The 21,840-nt window shown below is 36.4% G+C and overlaps 1 protein-coding gene across 5 annotated transcripts in view; it reads left to right on the forward strand.

Annotated features, from left to right (window-relative positions):
• KCNT2 (potassium sodium-activated channel subfamily T member 2) overlaps nt 1-21,840 on the forward strand; it is a 445,611-nt gene that overhangs the window by 200,441 nt on the left and 223,330 nt on the right. For all 5 annotated transcript variants that reach the window (XM_060396308.1, XM_060396309.1, XM_027976255.2 and 2 more), the window contains one exon: nt 20,784-20,964. In XM_060396308.1, coding sequence (XP_060252291.1) covers nt 20,784-20,964 — 181 coding nt within the window. The remainder of the gene's footprint in view (nt 1-20,783; nt 20,965-21,840) is intronic.

Consider the following 21,840-nt stretch of genomic DNA (forward strand, 5'->3'; position numbering starts at 1 on the left):
GCAGGAGAAGGGGATGACAGAGGATGAGATGGTTGGATGGTATCACTGACTCAATGGACATGAGTTTGAGCAAGCTCCAGGAGTTGGTGCTGGACAGGAAAGCCTGGCATGCTGCAGTCCATGGAGTCGCAAAGAGTAGGACAGGATCGAGTGACTGAACTGAAGGGAGTAGATCCTATTATCTTAGGTTTTTTGAATGTTGAGTTTTAAGCCAGCTTTTTCACTCTCCTCTTTAACTTTCATCAAGAGGCTCTTTAGTTCCTCTTTGCTTTCTGATGTAAGGACTGAGTCATCTGCATATCTGCGGTTGTTGATATTTCTCCAGGCAATCTTGATTTCAGCTTTTGCTTCATCCACCCTGGCATTTCACATGATGTACTCTGCTTATAAATTAAATATACAGGGTGACAATATCCAGCCTTGACATACTCCTTTCCCAATTTTGAACCAGTCCATTGTTCCATGTCTGGAAGCTTTTGAGACTAATATAATTATTTTCCATGATTATTTTTGATCCATGGGAGCATGTTAAGCTTTTGCATATATGTGCATACCCTTCCATCAAATTTATTATAATTCAAAATAATTCCTGAAACTTTTTTTTAATTTGAAACTTTTAAAAAGTTAAACATAAAAATAAAGTGTGTATGTTACAATATATACAGGTAAAATAAGCATGGAATTTTCTTTCTTTAAAATATCGTTATTATTTATTAGTTTTCAGCTGAAACCCTAGGAAGCCTGGTGTGCTTCAGTCTATGGGGTCGCAAAGAGTCAGAAGGACTGAACGACTGAGGGTTATTCTGTTATTCTGTTATCCTCCCCCTCCCTCCAATGTGCTTGGATCACAACAGGAAACAAAAATAATTATGAGGTTTTCCATGGTCTGGCCTTGCCTGCTTCCTTGACCTCAATTTACACTGCATTTCCTTTGAACCATGGGGCTGCCGCACCACTGCTTTTGATATTATGATGATTCCTGACGAGTTTTCTAAACAGTCTTTGTCTTGTGTAATCTCCACTTAGCTTTTGTCATCCTTAAGGTCTCAGCTCATATGTTAAATCCTTAATGGAACCTTTCTTAACAACTCAGTCAAAAGTCCTGACAACTCTGCTGTACCATCCACCACCAGTGGGTCTGCATTGCACTAGCCTTCTGTTATTTTCAGTCATTTGCCCTTAACAGAAATTAGAGTTATTTCCTTTTACTTATATAAAATGGGTTATGGAGGTGGGTCAAGAAAGATCTCGCTGTGATTTATGTCAAAGAGTGTTCTACCTATGTTGTCCTCTAAGAGGTTTATATTTTATACCATAATTCAGAAGGCCACATGCACCTCAGTGTTCACTGCAACACTATTTACAATCAGCAGGACATAGAAGCAGCCTAAATGGCCATCCACAGAGGAGTGGATAAAGAAGATGTGGCATGTATATATGAAAACAATGGGATGTTACTAAGCCATAAAAGGAACAAAATTGAGTCAGCTGCAGTGAGATGAATGAACCTAGAGACTGTGAGACAGAGTGAAGTAAGTCAGAAGGAGAAAAACAATTATTAATATGCATTAATGCATATATATAGCATCTAGAAACATGAGTTAGATGATCTTACTGGCAAAGCAGAAACAATGACACAGGAAGAGAACAAACATTTGGACATCAAGGGAGGTAAGGACGGGTAGGATGAATGAGAAGATTGGGATTGACTAATATACACTGTAGATACTGTGCATAAAACAGCTACCTAGTGAGAATCTACTGTACATCTTCGTGAATGCTCAGTGTTCTGTGGTGACTAAATAGGAAAGAAATCCAGAAAAGAGGGGACATCTGTTTATGTACAGCTGATTCAATTTGCTGTACTGCAATAAATAAAAATAAAATAGGTTTTGAAATGATACTGTTTATACAGTGAGTCTGGGATAAACTACTTGACTGAAAATATAAAATATAAAACTGATTTTAAGTTCAATCGTATCTAAAGATACAATCACTAAAGGACACTTGATAGATTATTCTCCTAGACTAACTTTGCCACAACTACTTAAAACGCGAATCAAAATGTTCTGGATGTTTACATTGCAGGTGGTTAAAAGACAGATTGTTGGAAAGTGACTCATGTTACATGAGTCTTTTTCTCTTTGCAGGACCTAAGTGGAAGACATTGTAGACAAATTTATCACTCAGGAAAGACAGCATAGCTTAGCCAAATTTCATCTGATTTAGGACATTCACTTAGCTAATTAGCAGCTAGGTAACTTATTAGTCCTTTAGTTCACTAGATTGTAAATTTGGTTGCATTTTGGTATAGGGAATTTTTAGAACCTACAATTTAAATTAGCAAAATATTTGAGGCAACTGGTTTCCATTCTGATTATTCTCTCAAACAAAGCATGTATAATGTCACAGTTTTCTTAGAGCATGCTTGTGTTATTTGATTTCTACAGAGTTGGGAGAGGGGAAGAGAAACTTAATTATATTACTGGTATTCCCTCTTATAAGGGTAGGTACCCTTGGTCAAGGGTTGAATTCTTTCCTCACTGAAATGCTACCTCTGGAGAAAAAGGCATGGATGGGACAAGTTGTTCGCAAACCAGTGTGCCAGGGTACCCTGTATGTTCCAGAACTTCCCCAGCAAGGACATTGAAGTTATACTATTCTGTGACATTCATTATTGCCAAAAATGAGGATAAAAGGAATTAGGATAATGTCTCGTAAATAAAATTTTGAGCTGAATCGGTTTCATCATGAGTACTAATGAAAAGAAATGCCGTATTTATTGTATATGCTCTACCCTGAAAGTGTTATCATTTTTCTTAATGAACTTTTTTTGTATGCCAAAAAATACAAAATCAAAGATTTTCTTGAATGGTAGTACCTTAATTGCTAGTGGTAAAGAACCCACCTGCCAATGCAGGAGACTCAAGAGATGCGGGTTCAATCCCTAGGTTGAGAAGATCCCCTGGAGGAGGGCATGGCAACCAATTCCAGTATTCTTGCTTGGAGAATCCCATGGGCAGAGGAGCCTGGCGGGCTATGGTCTATACGGTCACAAAGAGATACACTGAAACGACTTAGCATGCACATACCTTAATTGCAATATTAATTCCTAGGTTAATCTTTGAGCATAAATAATCTGATATGGGAAAGGTCATACAATTTTTTTTTTAATTGAAGCCACAGGAAAAAACTGTGCTAATGCAAATTATGTTTCCAGTAAATTTCTTTAGTTTAGAATGTGTCATTGACCTCCTGAAACTGTTCTTTGAACAAATTTGATCAATAAGGAAAACAGTTGTCATTTCCAGTGAACAAGAAAAATAATTATTTACCTAGGACACCATTGTACATAGATAACCGATATATTTGTTGTTAGCTTACAATTAATAAATAACCATCAATTAGTTGAATGCTTAGATGAACCCATCAGATACTTTTCAAGAGTATTCTGACTCACATATGGTAATATTTGTGTATTATATAGTTCTCTGAATATTATACTCTATGAAACAGATATAACAGATTGCCATCTCTTAGGGGAAATTTTTCAATTACTTTTAAGCAGAGATTAAATATTATGAATGCAAAAGTGTTATCACTATGACAAAGCTTTTCTGTTAGTGAACATGATAAAATATTACATTTAAAATACTGGATTCAAGTACATCATTACATAAAAATAAGAGCCACTTTTGCTATGAGAGAAATTCCCAGTCTTCACTGTGTGAAGTAATGTTTAAGATCTGTTTTCTTTTAGTTTTAGTGACTATTAAGTTTGGATCACTTCAGATAGTATAAGCCTTAATTTGTGCCTTACTTGATATCCAGAGACTGTTGACTAATGACTGAATATTTCGGTTTAATCGTGCTATGTGACAAAAACTATTAGCAATGTATTCCTGGGGGAACACATAAAATGAGTATAAATCAGCCTAAATTAACAGATATGTATTTGACCCTATTACCTATGTGCAGAAACATATAAACTAGTGTTTACTTACTAACTTCTTGATAGTAAAATTGAAATGCATTGTAAATCAATTATTTTCTGAAAAGAATCTGGAGATATATATATATATGTTTTATGAATCTATATTTAAATATATAGTAGGAATTAAAAGGTGAAGTTATGACGAACCTAGATAGCATATTGAAAAGCAAAGACATTACTTTGTCAACAAAGGTCCGTCTAGTCAAGGCTATGGTTTTTCCTGTGGTCCTGTATGGATGTGAGAGTTGGACTGTGAAGAAGGCTGAGTGCCAAAGAATTGATGCTTTTGAACTGTGATGTTGGAGAAAACTCTTGAGAGTCCCTTGGACTGCAAGGAGATCCAACCAGTCCATTCTGAAGGAGATCAGCCCTGGGATTTCTTTGGAAGGAATGATGCTAAAGCTGAAACTCCAGTACTTTGGCCACCTCATGTGAAGAGTTGACTCATTGGAAAACTCTGATGCTGGGAGGGATTGGGGGCAGGAGGAGAAGGGGACAACAGAGGATGAGATGGCTGGATGGCATCACGGACTCGATGGATGTGAGTCTAAGTGAACTCTGGGAGTTGGTGATGGACAGGGAGGCCTGGCATGCTGCGATTCATGGGGTTGCAAAGAGTCGGACACGACTGAGCGACTGAACTGAACTGAACTGAAGCTAATATTTTATTGTCATAAGCTTCATTTTTGGGAACTGAATTTTATATATATATATATATATATATATATATATATATATTTTTTTTTTTTTTTTAAATCAAGCAGGAAAAGTAAGTTGCCAGCAAGAGCTCACAACCTAGAAAATGCTTTAGGACTGAACTTAGTTGCTTTGGTACACCCATTATTTCCTCTGCTGAGAGTTGGAACTCTGGTGATTTGCATGGACAATGTCTTAAGGGTGATTTGTCAGCCTGGAGGCTGAGAGTCTAGTGTAAATGTAGTTGCTTCTTGGAAGGAATAATCACTCAAGGTATCAGCAGACTTTTATTAATGACCTCAACACTACTCGATTGGATCACATCATTCATTCTCTTGCTTAAATTTCTCCTTTTGTGTCTTCAGAGTATAAATTCTTTGGTGTTGTGTAAAAAGCAATTTATAATTTGTCCTGTCTTACTTCACTGACTTTATCTGCCCTTATTTGCCTTCCTCTAAAGGCTATCACGTAGCCAGACTGCACTATAGTGATGGTCTTCACAGTTGAAGTTTTCATGCAAGATTCTATTTTATCTTTTTTGCAACCAGTAGAAGTTATTTTGAACTGTTCATGACTCGATTGCAAAGCTTTTCCTATCAAGAATACTGTTTGTTTTTAAGTAAACATGGTTAGGAAGAAAAAGTGTAAATCAAGAGGAAAGAAAAATGGATATCATACTTTTTGTTTTCTTTTCTTTTTTTTAATTTAAGACTTAAAAAGAGGGCAAAAGGGAATATGATCTTTAGAACCATTGACTTTATTCTATTACTGGAAAAGGAGCAACTATCAATTTAGGAGGGATCTCTGAAATCACAGTAAGACTCCAAATGCTGGTGTAAGTCACTGGCTTTCAACATTAAACATCATTTAATATATCCTCATTTTAAAGTCACAAAAATGTATATGAAGAAGAATTTATACATCCATGAGAGTTATGAGCATGCGTTGGGCATGTGGAACACACACACGCACACACCCCATAGTTACGTACACAGATATATACACTCTTTTTATGTTTCTTATCCTTTACTATAGCATTTCATTAAATGATGTGTTGTCTCAGTAGCCAGTCCTTGGTCTTTTAATTTTACTTTCATTTTTCATCTAGGAATATATCATATTTTAGTTATGTTTTCTGTAATCCCATAAATATCTCATATAAACCACAGCGAAGCATGTGTCCAGACACAGTAAATAATCTAAGGATGGCTATTAAGTCTGAAGAATTCTCATCAGGGACCCATTATCAGGTATCACCAGTTTCAATCATGAATATCTGATGATTATCAAATTATTTTTACAAATTAACATAAAAGGAATTAAAATTTTTTCTAGCTGTGTAGTTGGCTAGAAGGTATTATTTGGTTTTTCTGCCCCTGCCTAACTGGACTGCAAGAATTTGTTGAACATAGCAGCCACACCCTTTAGGGAAGTGGTGCCTTCGGTCTGGAGACCCTTTCAAACTTGTTTCTCCTTTGAGCATTTGTCATCTGATCCCACAAGACTGTTAGCAGAAATTGCCCTTTGTACATTTTCAGCTTTTTCTTGTTATGAGTCTTTCTTTCAGTGTATTTGTTACTATGCACAGAAAGACAAGAGAACAGATCTCTTGGATCTTGCAGAACAGGGATTAGTGAGTGTTTTGTGTGGCAAAATTTAGTCTGCGACTTGCTCTTGCTATATCATGATTGGCAGCAGGGTTGTTAGAGAGGCAGTCTGACACCCCACCTTCTTTTTTCATTGGAGGTTACAAATGTGCACCAGGAAGAACTTAGTAACTAGACAAACTGTCTTAGGCCAGTTTCTGTGGTTTTTAATTACATAGTTATACGTTTTGTAGTTAGCTGTTTCTATGGCATTTTCTCTTAGATTCCTCAAACTAAGTATGCCTAAAAGCAAATTTATGGCCATAACTCTGAAATAGCAGCCACTGTCCATTTTTTAGATCATTCAATGGAGTCATTCTTATCACCTCCTTTTCTCATGTCACACAGTACCTGATTTTTTTAAATCCCATACATTTTACCTCCTAAATATCCTGCAGTTCTTCCTATTTCTCTTCCTCTCAGTCATCACCTCACTCATCTAAAGTGTTACTACCTCCTTATGGGGACAGCTTACCTGTTTTCACTCCAAACCGTTCATCTCGTGACTACCACAGCGATCGTTGGGAAATACAAATACGATTGTGTCACCACTTGCTTAATACTCGTTAAAGATTTCCTATGTGCTGTGGGCTGAAGACAGAACTTCTTATGATGTTCTCAATTTCCTGCACCAGCGGGATTTCCCCCATCTTTTTTTTTTTTTTCTTATCTCACATTCTTGATCTTTGCTCAGAAGTCATGCTTTTTCATCCCACTGCTTTGTCTATCAGATTAGACCCCCTTCCTAAAATTCTCTGCCTTCTCTGTAGGCCAAAGTCAGACTCACCTTTTTGTGTTAATGTAAACATCACTTTTTCATTGAACCTGACTCACCTGATTAGGTTGAATTCCATTGTTATAGGAAATCTTAGCACTAGAGGGTCTCCTATGTTATTTATATATAGTTATATTAGTCATCACTTTCTATCTTTTCCACTGCTCTGAAACTCCCATCAAGGAATTATTCTTGCAGGTTTTTCCATACCATCTTCTCCCCGAGTACCTGGTACTGTGCCTAAATCTTTGAGTTGTTGTCATTCAGTTGCCAAATTGTGTCTGACTTTTCTCAACCCCTTGGACCGAAGCACACCAGGCTCCCTGTCCCTCACTATCTCCTGGAGTTTGCACTCACTAAATAGAAGAACTAATAAATAAATGTAAACACTTCTCACATGAATATGGTCTACAATATAGTGGAAATAAAATTATAAGCACTTTATTGAAGCTTCAGGAGAGAAAAACCCTGAGAGCTTTCCAGAAAGCAAAGAGTAATAAATAAAAAATGCTTTCACTAAATTAATACAAATATAAGATGATTAAACACCATGTTGTCTTTATTTGTTCTCTTATGCTATTTTGTTTCAAAAATATGAACATAGTTTTAATAGCTTCCTGCTGGGGATATAGTTCCCCATTTTTTCCAGTAAGAGTTTAATCTCTGAATTTTGAAGTCTCCTAAAATGAGATTTTCAAGAAAACATTATTCTGATTTTACAGAATTCTTCTCTATACGGTGTCATTTATTACCTATAACCATAAGCCATAATGATGTCATCTCTTTGTTTTCACCTCGTTCAATCTGTCTAATCATCTTTCTTATCCCACTGCCTCCTTTCTTTGTTTCCTTTGTTCACTATTTATAGTAGAAAATACATTTTACATTGACACACAGTACCCATTTTTAATAAATAATTATGGATGAATATGAATACATGCTCAGCATATAGCCTGAGAAACATGGAACAAAATACTACATGATTTTAAAAAGCCCTACATGTATATACGCACATATGTGCATGCTCAGTTGCTTCAATCATGTCCTACTCTTTGCTACCCTGTGGACTATAGCCTGCCAAACTCTTCTGTTTGGAATTTTCCAGACAAGATTCCTTGAGTGGGTTGCCACAGCTTTCTCCAGAGGACATATATATATAATACACACACACACATATATGTGCTGATAATGGCCCTTAGGCTTATGAGTCTATCAGTGATTTACAAAGACTGTTGAGCTGATGCTTTTATTCTGTTTTGGTCATTAATGATGAAAAAGGAGAAAATGTAATAAATGGAAAGTTAATGTAAATTCATTAAAGGAAATATATTCTATAAGACAGATAGTAGACAATGTGGAATCTTTAATTGAAGTATTTAATGTAAGGAAGAACATTTGTCATTCCTTTACGGTTCATGTAGTGTATAGCATTACATAGTTTATAACTCGTAGGCTGGTAATCCTTCTTTCATTAGGTGAGTGAAAGAGGAAAAAAGTATACTTTAAATTATGTAAATTAAGATGGTAGCTTTTCTAAATGGAGGAATATTTGGTGAAAATAAGACTTAAGAAATAAAGTTTACATTAGTCAGTTTTTTCCTAAAGATAATTAGAAATGAAATGTTTGGCATTATGGCTTTGTATATTTAGTGTAAATGGAGCCTAATCCTTTTTAAATTGATGTGAATGTGATTTTTGCATACATGTTTAAATAGTTTCTTTATAATTATCCTGAGTAAAATGTAACAGTATTTCACTCTTGCCTGGGGCTGCAGTCCATGGGGTCGCGAAGAGTCGGACACGACTGAGCAACTTCACTGTCACTTTTCACTTTCATTCACTGGAGAAGGAAATGGCAACCCACTCCAGTGTTCTTGCCTGGAGAATCCCAGGGACGGGGGAGCCTGGTGGGCTGCCGTCTATGGGTTCGCACAGAGTCAGACACGACTGACGTGACTTAGCAGCAGCAGCAGCAGTTAACAAAAAAGTAGAATTTATAATTTTTAATGAGATAGAATTTAGAGTCTTCCTTTTCATATGACATGCTCAATTTGGTGATCCACACTTAAATAACTGCAGTGCTTATGAAAAACTTTGTCCTATTCCTTTAACTTCTTTATGAGCAGGAAGAGAGGGCTCTTCTTTGTATATCCAATGCTCGGTTTGGCTGCTGTGGACCTGTATTTATAAACTGTAGGAAGTCAGTAAAGACGAAAGCATTATATGTGAGGCATATTGATTCTTGTGAATATGTGGAAGCAATGGTGGGCCATTCTAAAGTACATATTTATGGATTTTAAGAAGGGCTTCCCTAGTAGCTCAGATGATAAAGAATCTGCCTGTGATATGGCAGACCTGGGTTCGATCCCTGGGTTTGGAAGAGCCCCTGGAGAAGGGAAAGACTACCCACTCCAGTATTCTGGCCTGGAGAATTCCATGGACTGTACAGTCCAGGGAATTGTAAAGAGTTGTACAAGACGGAGCGACTTTCACTTTCATGGATTTTTAAGTAATATTAAGTTAAGATTAAGGATAGATATGGAGCACCTTTAAAATGTTGCATTTTAAAATTACATCTTTTGATCTCAATTAAAAAGACGGGGGGGGGGGGGTGGTGGAGAAAGAAAAGTAAAAAATCTCCAGGAACTGATAGTTTCATTGTTACCTTTCTTCAAGGAACAGTAAAACCAGGGTGATATAATTCAGGAGCTAGGCAAAGGTACAAAGTTATCCACATCATTTAATGATTAAGCTAAGCATTTATTCTAAAATACTCTGAGCACAAACTATGAGTTGATGTTCTCACATTTTAGTTCATAAAACCCTAATACTTTGAGATGCTCTATCAAAAGCAAGAAATTTAGCAGATATATTTGGTTTAATCTATTCTCAGAGATTTGCAATCAACATTAACTCATTAAAGGAACCTGAAAAATCCTTTACTAAATAAAATATACTTAATTCAGAGTTACCAAATATATTTGACTTCAGACCCCTGTACCTGGTTCACATCTACTGCCAACTTGGCTTTTCAAGGAACATGTGTTGAGATACAAAAGTGTAGTCTAAGAGAACTTTAAGAAGATAGATATAAATATCCTATAGTAATGAATTGTCAAACTCCAGTCACAGTGCATTTACATTAAGGACAACAGCAAAACAAAATACCAAACGAGCAAAAGGACAAATACTAAATATTACTGCCTCAAGGATAGAAAAGAGTAGAATGATACTAATTTCTCATGCATGTCTTTATTATTTCCCTTGTAATAATTGCATATTACTATTTTTTGGAATTGAAAATATTAGAACTGCTCAAAATTTGAGAAACCTATATGCAGGTCAGGAAGCAACAGTTAGAACTGGACATGGAACAACAGACTGGTTCCAAATAGAAAAAGGAGTACATCAAGGCTGTATATTGTCACCCTGCTTATTTAACTTCTATGCAGAGTACATCATGAGAAACACTGGGCTGGAACAAAACACAAGCTGGAATCAAGATTGCCAGGAGAAATATCAATAACCTCAGATATGCAGATGACACCACTCTTATGGCAGAAAGTGAAGAGGAACTAAAAAGCCTCTTGATGAAAGTGAAAGAGGAGAGCGAAAAAGTTGGCTTAAAGCTCAACATTCAGAAAACAAAGATCATGGCATCTGGCCCCATCACTTCATGGGAAATGGATGGGGAAACAGTGAAAACAGTGTCAGACTTTATTTTTCTGGGCTCCAAAATCACTGCAGATGGTGACTGCAGCCATGAAATTAGAAGACACTTACTCCTTGGAAGAAAAGTTATGACCAACCTAGGTAGCATATTAAAAAGCAGAGACATTACTTTGCCAACAAAGGTCCATCTAGTCAAGGCTATGGTTTTTCCAGTGGTTATGTATGGATGTGAGAGTTGGACTGTGAAGAAGGCCGAAGAATTGATGCTTTTGAACTGTGGGGTTGGAGAGGACTCTTGAGAGTCCCTTGGACTGCAAGGAGATCCAACCAATCCATTCTAAAGGAGATCAGCTCTGGGTGTTCTTTGGAAGGAATGATGCTAAAGCTGAAACTCCAGTACTTTGGCCACCTCATGCGAAGAGCTGACTCATTGGAAAAGACTGTGATGCTGGGAGGGATTGGGGGCAGGAGGAGAAAGGGACAACAGGGGATGAGATGGCTGGATGGAATCACCGACTCAATGAACGTGAGTTTGAGTCAACTCCGGGAGTTGGTGATGGACAGGGAGGCCTGGCGTGCTGCGATTCATGGGGTCGCAAAGAGTCGGACACAACTGAGCGACTGAACTGAACTGAAGGTTTACCCAAGGAGTGTAGGTATGACTTATTATAGGATAAGTCAATAATATAAGTTATTGTAATGAATTGGACATAATATCTTACAGGAGTGATATATTCAATATATCCAAAAATAAAATAGTTTATATTCCTCTCGTCCTGCAGAATTATTTTCCCTACTATTTCTTTTCTTATGCTTTCATTATCTGTTGTCTTTATTCCTTGATATCTGTAAATCATATTGAAAATAAACAAATATTGGTTGAAAACCAAACCAAACATTGTATTACTCATGAGCTACATGCGCAATACAATGTTTGGTTTGGTTTTCATATGGTTCTAGCCATGCAGTCAGTCTTTATCCTTGTTGATTATGGTAGTGTTGAATGATATGAAATCTCAAGGTCATTTCTCTGTTTCTCATGCGTGTTTTTGTTTTTGTTGTTCAGTTGCTAAATGCTGTCAGACTCTTCTGCAACCCCATTTTGTGCATGTAGCCTGATGGCTCCTCTGTCCATGGGATTTTCCAGGCAAGAATACTGGAGTGGGTTGCCATTTCCTCTCCAGGGGATCTTATCGACCCAGGGATTGAACGCCCACATCTCCTGTATTGCTGGCAGATTCTTTACCATTGAACCGCTTGGGAATGTAGTTAATCAAGTTCTGAGTTGGCATTTAAGACATATTTCGTTCGTTGGCATTTTGTTCTCTACTCTGCATAGTTTTAGATGCATGTCCACTTGGTTTAAAAAACAAAACAAAACTTGTCAAAGTCCATGCTATAAAATTCCTCAAAAGATTTTTTTTTCTGACAGTGATCTTGAAAATAGTGTCACAAATCAATATTCATGTAAAACTAAATTGCATTAAGGCAGAAATAACTATGTGAAGGATTTTTGAAATTCCAGTTTAAGCTCAGTATTGTGAATATTGAGCAAAATTATGAAAAGCACATAAATATGTGTATGGCAAGAATTATTTGCTTCTCAAAATGAATTGAGTTTCTAAAACTGGGTATAGTTAATCTTCATGATAGAAAATTAATAAGTTATATAAAATGAATTGTCTATTTAAATGATAGCAGTGAATGTGTGTTAATATGTAAAATAATATAAAAAGAGAAAATTGTTTTTCAAAATATTATGATTTTAATATTTAAATCTTAAAATATTGCCCTACAATGATATACTTAGTAGTTACCTAAGTCAGTGACTTTCATAGATACATATACTATACATTATACTGTCTCTATATAATTACAATAGGAGTTCTTTTATTTAAGCAATCTCAGTGATAAGTAGTGCTTTTTTAAAACAAGTCACTAGCCTGATATTGACAGTTTGACCTAGAAATAAAGTGTAATCTTTTTTTTTTTTTTCCCCTTCCTGCATTGCCAAGAATTAGTTGTCAGTTTCTGTAAATGACGACACTGAACCCTCCAAAGGTCAACTGATATCACCTGGCTATCTTTCTAAATAAAGATTATAGGTTTACCTTGCAAATTGCCTAACTCTTCTTTTTTGGAGCCCTCTGTGTTTCCCTATGTTTTTACTTCCCTTCCCAGGTCAGAGTTACAGGGTGGAGAAAAGACTGGACATGGATACACAGACTCATTAATCCATGAGTGGCTTTCTGCCCCTGATAACTCTGTTACCACATCCACAGCAAAGAGAACAGGCAGGCTGTTTTCTCTTTTTCCACCATCCTTGACTCTCCTGTTAATAGTACATTTACACTTCTCACAAGTGGAAAAAGCTTTTTAACACCTTTGTGGATTTACTGGATTCTTATATTTGAGTCTTTTTTGTGTTTATTTTTCTTTCATCCTCGGTATGTCATATAACTAACAGTATTACTTATGAATTTATTGAAGGTTATGTGTCAGGCATTTCATAGAACATTAGCTCACTTAATTCTGGGAATAACAAAGGAAGAAATTGGTATCATTACATTTGCTTTTCAGCTGAGGAGTATGAAGTTTAAATAGCTTAAGTAGTTTTCCTAAGTTAGTATTGATCAGTTCAGTTCAGTTCAGTCACTCAGTCGTGTCCGACTCTCTGTGACCCCATGATCCGCAGCACCCCAGGTCTCCCTGTCCATCTCCAACTCCCAGAGTCCACCCAAACCCATGTCCATCGAGTCGGTGATGCCCTCCAACCATCTCATCCTCTGTCATCCCCTTCTCCTCCTGCCCTCAATCTTTCCCAGCATCAAGGTCTTTTCAAATGAATCAGCTCTTTGCATCAGGTGGCCAAAGTATTGGAGTTTCAGCGTCAGCATCAGTCCTTCCAGTGAATATTCAGGATTGATCTTCTTTAGGATGGACTAGTTGGATCTTCTTGCAGTCTAAGGGACTCTCAAGATTTTCTCCAACACCACAGTTCAAAAGCATCAGTTCTTCGGTGCTCAGCTTTCTCTGTTGTCCAACTCTCACATCCATACATGACCACTGGAAAAACCATAGCCTTGACTAGACGGACCTTTGTTGGCAAAGTAATATCTCTGCTTTTCATTATGCAGTCTATGTTGGTCGTAACTTTCCTTCCAAGGAGTAAGTGTCTTTTAATTTCATGGCTGCAGTCACCATCTGCAGTGATTCTGGAGCCCAGAAAAATGAAGTCAACCACTGTTTCCCCAGTCTGTTTGAAGTGATGAGACCGGATGCCATAATCTTAGTTTTCTGAAAGTTGGGCTTTAAGCCAACTTTTTCACTCTCTTCTTTCACTTTTAACAAGAGGCTCTTTAGTTCTTCACTTTCTGCCATAAGGGTGGTGTCATCTGCGTATCTGAGGTTATTGATATTTCTCCTGGCAATCTTGATTCCAGCTTGTGCTTCATTCACCCCAGTGTTTCTCATGATGTACTCTGCATATAAGTTAAATAAGGAAGGTGACAATATACAGTCTTGAGGTACTCCTTTTCCTATTTGGAACCAGTCTGTTTTTCCATGTCCAGTCCTAACTGTTGCTTCGTGACCTGCATACAGATTTCTCAAGAGGCAGGTCAGGTGGTCTGGTATTCCCATCACTTGAAGTATTTTTCACAGTTTATTGTGATCCATACAGTCAAAGGCTTTGGCATAATCAATAAAGTAGAAATAGATGTTTTTCTGGAACTCTCTTGCTTTTTCGATGATCCACCAGATTTTGGCAATTTGATCTCCGGTTCCTCAGCCTTTTCTAAAGCCAGTTTGAACATCTGAAAGTTCATGGTTCACATATTGCTAAAGCCTGGCTTGGAGAATTTTAAGCATTATGTTACTCGCATGTGAGATGAGTATAATTGTGTGGTAGTTTGACCATTATTTGGCATTGCCTTTCTTTGAGATTGGAATGAAAACTGACCTTTTCCAGTCCTGTGGTCGCTACTGAATTTTCCAAAATTGCTGGCATATTGAGTCCAGCACTTTCATAGTATCATCTTTCAGAAATTGAAATAGCTCAACTGAATTTCCATCACCTCCACTAGCTTTGTTTGTAGTGATGCTTTCTAAGGCCCACTTGACTTCACATTCCAGGATGCCTGGCTCTAGGTGAGTGATCACACCATCATGATTATCTGGGTTGTGAAGATCTTTTTGTACAGTTCTTCTGTGTATTCTTGCCTCCTCTTCTTAATATCTTCTGCTTCTGTTAGGTCCATACCATTTCTGTCCTTTATTGAGCCCATCTGTGCATGAAATGTTCCCTTGAGATCTCTAATTTTCTTGAAGATATCTCTAGTCTTTCCCATTTTGTTGTTTTCCTCTTATTTCTTTGCATTGATCACTGAGGAAGGGTTTCTTATCTCTCCTTGCTATTCTTCGGTGCTCTGAATTCAAATGGGTGTATCTTTCCTTTTCTCCTTTGCTTTTGGCTTCTCTTCTTTTCATAGCTATTTGTAAGGCCTCCTCAGAGAGCCATTTTGCTTTTTTGCATTTCTTTTTCTTGGGGATATTCTTGATACCTGTCTCCTGTATGATGTCACAAAGCTCCATCCATAGTTCGTCAGGCACTCTGTCTGTCAGATCAAGTATTGATCAAGTTATGTATTGATCAAGTTATGAATAAATGTTTGATTATTACTTTATGATAGCATTGACAGTAGTAATAGGGTTATAAAGTTGAGGTCAAACCATTCATTTTAGATTTTAGAAACTTTTTTTTGTGTGGAATAAGGTGTCATGGATCTGCGTGTATAACATACAGCACATACCTGGCACTAGTAAACCATTGATAAATATATCTTTATGAATGAACATGGCTTACTTTTACAAATTAGATCACCCTTTTTCTATTATGAAACACTTTATTAAGATGTTATAGAACTTACTGCTTTTATAGAAATCATATTTAAATTAAAAATTGATAGGTATTTTTTAGTAGAGAAATTATAAGAAAATTATATTCATTTGCAGCTTTCCATTTCAGTCACTCAGTACAAATGAATCTGAGTAACTTGTATGCATATTAACTAAACAAAAAGGCACATAGAACATGATGTGATATTGGTTTATTTTTAAATCTTAAATTGGAGCAATTTATTTAATTTCAAATGTTTTGGCAGGGCTTTTCAGGTTGTCCTAGTGGTAAAGGCCCTGACTGCCGATACAGGAGACCTGGGTTCCATCCCTGGGTCGGGACAATTCCCCTGGGAGAGAACATGGCAACCCACTTCAGTATTCTTGGAGAATCCCGTGAACAGAGGAGACTGGCAGGCTACAAGCTATAGGGTCACAGAGAGTTCCACATGACTGAACAGACAGCATGCATGCATGGGATAATGAACAAAAATTTGGTTAGAGTTAGATATCCACTAAAATCAAGCATTTATGTGAGCTTTTTTGTCTTAAGTTTATGGCCCAGTCACAAAACATTAAATTTGATCACTAGAAAATTTGAAGGTAAAAGAATGTTTACTATTATCCACCAGCTATGATTATACTTGGAGAAGGAAATGACAACCCACTCCAGTACTCTTGCCTGGAGAATCCCATGGAGGGAGGAGACTGGTAGGCTACAGTCCATGGGGTCACGAAGAGTCGGACACGACTATCAAGCCTTCATATATATATATATATATATATATATATATATAATATATATATATATATACGATTATCCTACTTCTATTTTCAATTCAGGATATAATTTAAGTAAGTTACTCAAGCTTTGACTGATGGAAAAGATGTATCTCTTTTATAAGAAGACAAAATAGGATATTTTGATTATGAATGTGCTGTATTTGAGCATATTCTTGGATTTACTTTATCACAAAATCTGTGCCCATCATTAAAATCACTTCTGGGTACAGATGAAAACTAATAATTAACTGAAATTCATCAACTATGATCAGGGAGAAGAGACAGTTTCCATTTAATAATGGCTTGAAAGATATCTGTGAATGAAATAAGATAACTATCTATATTAAAATGGATTATAATCACTGAATAGCTTCAAATCCTTATGTAGCACATTGTTGGAGAAGGCAATGGTAACCCACTCCAGTACTCTTGCCTGGTAAAACCATAGACGGAGGAGCCTGGGAGGCTGCAGTCCATGGGGTCAGTAAGAGTTGAACAGGACTGATCGACTTCACTTTCACTTTTCACTTTCTTGCACTGAAGAAGGAAATGGCAACCCACTCCAGTGTTCTTGCCTGGAGAATCCCAGGGACGAGGGAGCCTGGTGGGCTGCCGTCTGTGGGGTCGCACAGAGTCAGATACGACTGAAGCGACTTAGCTGCTGCATTCACAGTGCTAGGAAAAAGAAGTAACATAAGTGAAATATTAATTTTTATGCATAATACAATAAAAGATGTTTCAAAGCTAAAAAACTGTCTTAACTTCAAGAATTATATAATAAAGTAACAGTTAACTATGTATCTACTTGTCCTGAAGTTTCCCTTTTACATTCCCTCAACAAAAGTAGTTGAATTATTATTTATATAGGTAATCTATGTGAATATAAAACTATTATTGTTTGTAGAGTAATAGTATTATAAGTTTTCATGTTTCTTTAAAACATTCCTAGTTCTATTGCCTATAGCCAAAATAGTATCTAATAAGTTGTCAGATACTCTTAACATTCTCCACATGTTGTATATTGGTGCTCTACAGCTAGTATCAGACAGTGATACTGTGTCCATAGAATGTAATTAGACTGTCTCTGCTTCACACCTCCCCCAGTCTTTTTGTTAAACTTCCCCATGCATTAGTATTTACTTTTGTAAAATAACGTGCAACAAGTAATTTCAAAATACTTTTAAAATCTAATTTTGATAATTCTAGAAGAGATTTGAAAGACATTTTGCTTAAACAGTGTGAAGATCCTAACTCTGAAATTGATGTTAGCACAAATTCTGCAAAATCCCCTTCTAAATTGTTTCTACCCTGCAAGTAATGTGATTCTTTGCATAAATACTGCAAAACATAAGGGAAATAACTATTTTCAGAACTTAATGTGAAAATGAATTCCAACAACGAAGTTAACGATTACAGTCTTTTGTAGGCAAATCTCTCTCTAATAATTGAGAGTAATTTGTTTCTTTTATAAAAGATAAGCTGGATACTTTTATTATTATGATGGTTATATGAGTAACCTGATTGACTTGACTTAGTATTAATATGTGCAAAGTTCACTAACAGTGACATGAATATGATTTCAAGAAAAGCTTTTGATTAGAAATAATGTACTTAATTTAGTAATTTTTAATTGTGCAATTTTCTTGCATATTACCCCAACAGAATGGGTTTCAATAAGTCAGTACACTTCAAATTTCCCAAATTTTGTATTTATCATGTTAAGCAGTATTAACTGAACAAATGCTGGAGTTGCAAAAGTAAATTATGGAAGAGAATAAAACCCAATTTACTTGTTTATAAGAACTTGAATATTTCAAAAGGTTGTGGGAATGTCATTTGATTCTTTTGAGAAAGAAGTATTTAGCCTTGCCCCTAAAGTTATATTGGAGAAGGAGATGACAACCCACTCCAGTGTTCTTGCCTGGAGAATCCCAGGGACAGGGCAGCCTGGTGGGCTGCCGTCTATGGGGTCACACAGAGTTGGACATGACTGAAGCGACTTAGCTTCCACCATTAAGGCAATGGTCAGAAAAATACATTTGTGTGCTTTTTCTTTTCTTTAATGAATTGTACTTAGTTTTTATCTTAACAGGATAAAGAGCTTGGTCATTTTCGTGTAGGCAACAGAAAGATATATATATTACATTCAGACTCTCATTCATTCAGGAATTATTAGTGAACATCATTATGCTCTTGGAACTAATATAGGTGTTCAGGCAACGTGAGTGAAGAAAGCACATGACTCTGTCCTAATAGGCTGCATTCTTACAGGTTTATGAACAATCAGTATCAAACTCAACAAATGACTAAAACTATTTTTTTTTAATTAAACACAATAAGAAAGACAAGGAGTATATTGATGGTCAGATTAGAAGTAAAGACTTGAAGGATGTGAGGAAATATCCATGAAATACCTGGGCAATATGTTCCAGCCAGAGAGAGTCATCCATAACAAGACCCTGAATCTGGGTGATGCCTGTCATGTTGGTCAGAAAGCGAGAATGCCAGTGTAGCTGGGGCAGAGCAAACCACAGGGAGGAAACTAGTGAAACCACTAGGAAACTAGAGAAAACTAGAAACCTAGTCTGAAAGGCATAAGGAGGAGTCAGATGGAGGACTAGGCTAGAGACAAATATCATTGAATCACAAAGATCATTAGAGTTTAGTCTTATGTGGAATAGGGTTCCCTGTTTCAGGGGTTTAAGCAGAGAAATAACATGGCCTGACCCATGTTGTCATAGCCCAACTCTGGCTCATGTGCTGAGTATAAGCCGTTGGAAAAGTAAAGAATAAAAAAGTAAAGATGCCTTAAAAGGCTGGACAAGGAATTTCTGTAGTTTAAACATTGAATAGCACATCTTCTCGGTCGTCATAATCAAGCCATCTGTGCTTGTTCTGCATAGAAATTGGAAGGAAAATCTAGAAGTACACAGTGATTTCTTTTGACAGCTTTAGAGAGGTATAATTTACATGCCATAAAATTCATTCTTGTTAAGTGTAGAATGCAACCATGTTAATATATTTACAAATTTCTACAGCCATCACAAGTCTAGTTTTAGAACATTTTCATCATCTTATTCCCACCATTACTTCCAAGCAACCATTAATATGGTTTCTGTGTCTTTTCTGAACATTTCATGAAAACAGAATTATACAGTATATAGCCTTTTACATGTGACTTCTTTCACTCAGCATCTTTCTGTGGCTTATCACACTTTAACAGGCCTCAGTACTAGATTCCTTCTTATTTTATTGGTGATTTTTTTATGTTGCAAATCACATTCCTCTCCAACACTGCACAAATATGCCTGTTTCATAGCCTCCTTTTTTTTTTTTTTTTTTTTTAGCTAGTAGCAGTACTATTTCTAATGCTATTTTAGCAATTCTACTTCGGGAAAATCTTATAAAATTTCTAGCTTCTCCCTAACATTCATACCACCAATAGTTTTGTACAGATAATTGATGTACCTAAAGACTCCTTTTCAGAGTCATCTTGCAATGTTAACTCCTCAAGCCCTTCTTGTATACAGAGGTCCCTCTGTATTCCAAGTTCCCACGTTTGTGGGTTCAACCGTCACAGACTGAAAATATTAGGGAAGAAATTTCTTGAACATTCCAAAACCCAGAAGTTGAATTTGCTCCATACTTGTAACTATTTGCATAGCATTTGCAACTTATTTACAATGAATTTTATAGCATTTGTATGGTATTAGGTATTATAAGTAATCTAGAGATGATTTAAAGTATACAAGAGGATGTGCATAGGTTATATGCAAATAGTATGTCATATGAGTGACTAGAATGACTATGTCATTATACATCCTGTGTCCCCCTGGGGGCTGGGAACCAACCTCTGGGGATATGGAGGGATGACTGTGAGACACATACACACAAATATATACACATATATCTATACCACACATATACAACTGAAAAATGTCTCTCTGTTAAAAAAGAAGACTATTGACTATTGCTATTTTGATGGGTATTAGATCTAGTGGATTCTGGTGTCTATGTTTCCTTGACATGCATTCAAAATGTTTGTGTAAGTCACCCATGAAATTCTGTCTATTCATTTTATATATTATTCAAATATGCTTTGTGATTTGGGACTATAAATTTTGGCTACAAATAAAATAAGACTATTTCTCTTTGATGTAAGAAAAAACTTAAAAATATTTTCTCGAAGAAAAGTACTGAACCATATACAATCCCAGCTACCAAGTGGCTTTATGAAGTGTGCTTTGGCTTTCAGAAGAATGATGAAAAGTAACGTGACTGATTTGAAAGTTTTAACTGTAACGCATCTTTGTTTTTTTAGCATCTGTGGAATCCAACATCTGGAACGGATAGGAAAGAAGCTGAATCTCTTTGACTCCCTTTATTTCTGCATCGTGACATTTTCTACTGTGGGCTTTGGGGATGTGACTCCAGAAACGTGGTCGTCCAAGCTTTTTGTGGTTGCCATGATCTGTGTTGCTCTTGTGGTTCTCCCTATCCAGGTAAATACCACCATGTTAAATTTTATAGAAATGTGCAAAGTCTTATGAAATCAAATCTTCCACATTTAATCAAAAATGCAGGGTGACTTATTAACTATATTAACACATGCTCATATACCATCTAGTCAATTATTGAAATTGTCTCCAAAATGCCTTTTTAAATTGTATTAGAAACATGAGGTTTTTTTTCCCTTCTAGTCTTAATTGGTAGCTCACATTTCATTTCAGTTTTTTCAAGATGCTTTCTTTTACATACAGCGTATTTACATTAATTATCAGATTGTAGGATAGTATAGTTTTCAATTATAGCATGTGTGTACAAGACAATAAACTTATGAAACATTGATTTCTTTTGATTCTTGAAACTACAACTAAAAGCCGTATGTTGTCATGAATAAAAATTGATTGACTATGTTGGTCAACTAAAACAAAATCTGAAGATGGTGCATAGCTAACATGTAGCATTTTGGAGAATGGATAAGGAAGCAAAGGCACAGAGATATAAATGAGACTGAAGGCGCTTAGAGGCAATCTTCAACTTTTTCCTGTAATGAATTCTGGCTGTCCATGAGTGGGCAGGTCATAAACAGGATGTGGCCAACACAAATCAAAATGTATATTATATTATACAACCATTTGACAAAGTTATTGAAATATCCTTTCCATAGATGTAAAAATGATCTTTCCACTCCTATCCAATCATGCACGCCATCTTCAGTGACACCCCTCCCACATACCCTCATCATCCCTTTAATAACAGCTACTTTCTTGGTGGCTCAGTGGTAATGAATCAGCCTGCCAATGCAGGAGACATGAGTCCAGTCCCTGAGTCTGGAAGATCCCCTGGGGAAGATGATGGCAACTCACTCCAATATT

Source organism: Ovis aries, chromosome 12 (assembly GCF_016772045.2).
Source record: "Ovis aries strain OAR_USU_Benz2616 breed Rambouillet chromosome 12, ARS-UI_Ramb_v3.0, whole genome shotgun sequence".
NCBI classification, from domain to species: Eukaryota; Metazoa; Chordata; class Mammalia; order Artiodactyla; family Bovidae; genus Ovis; species Ovis aries.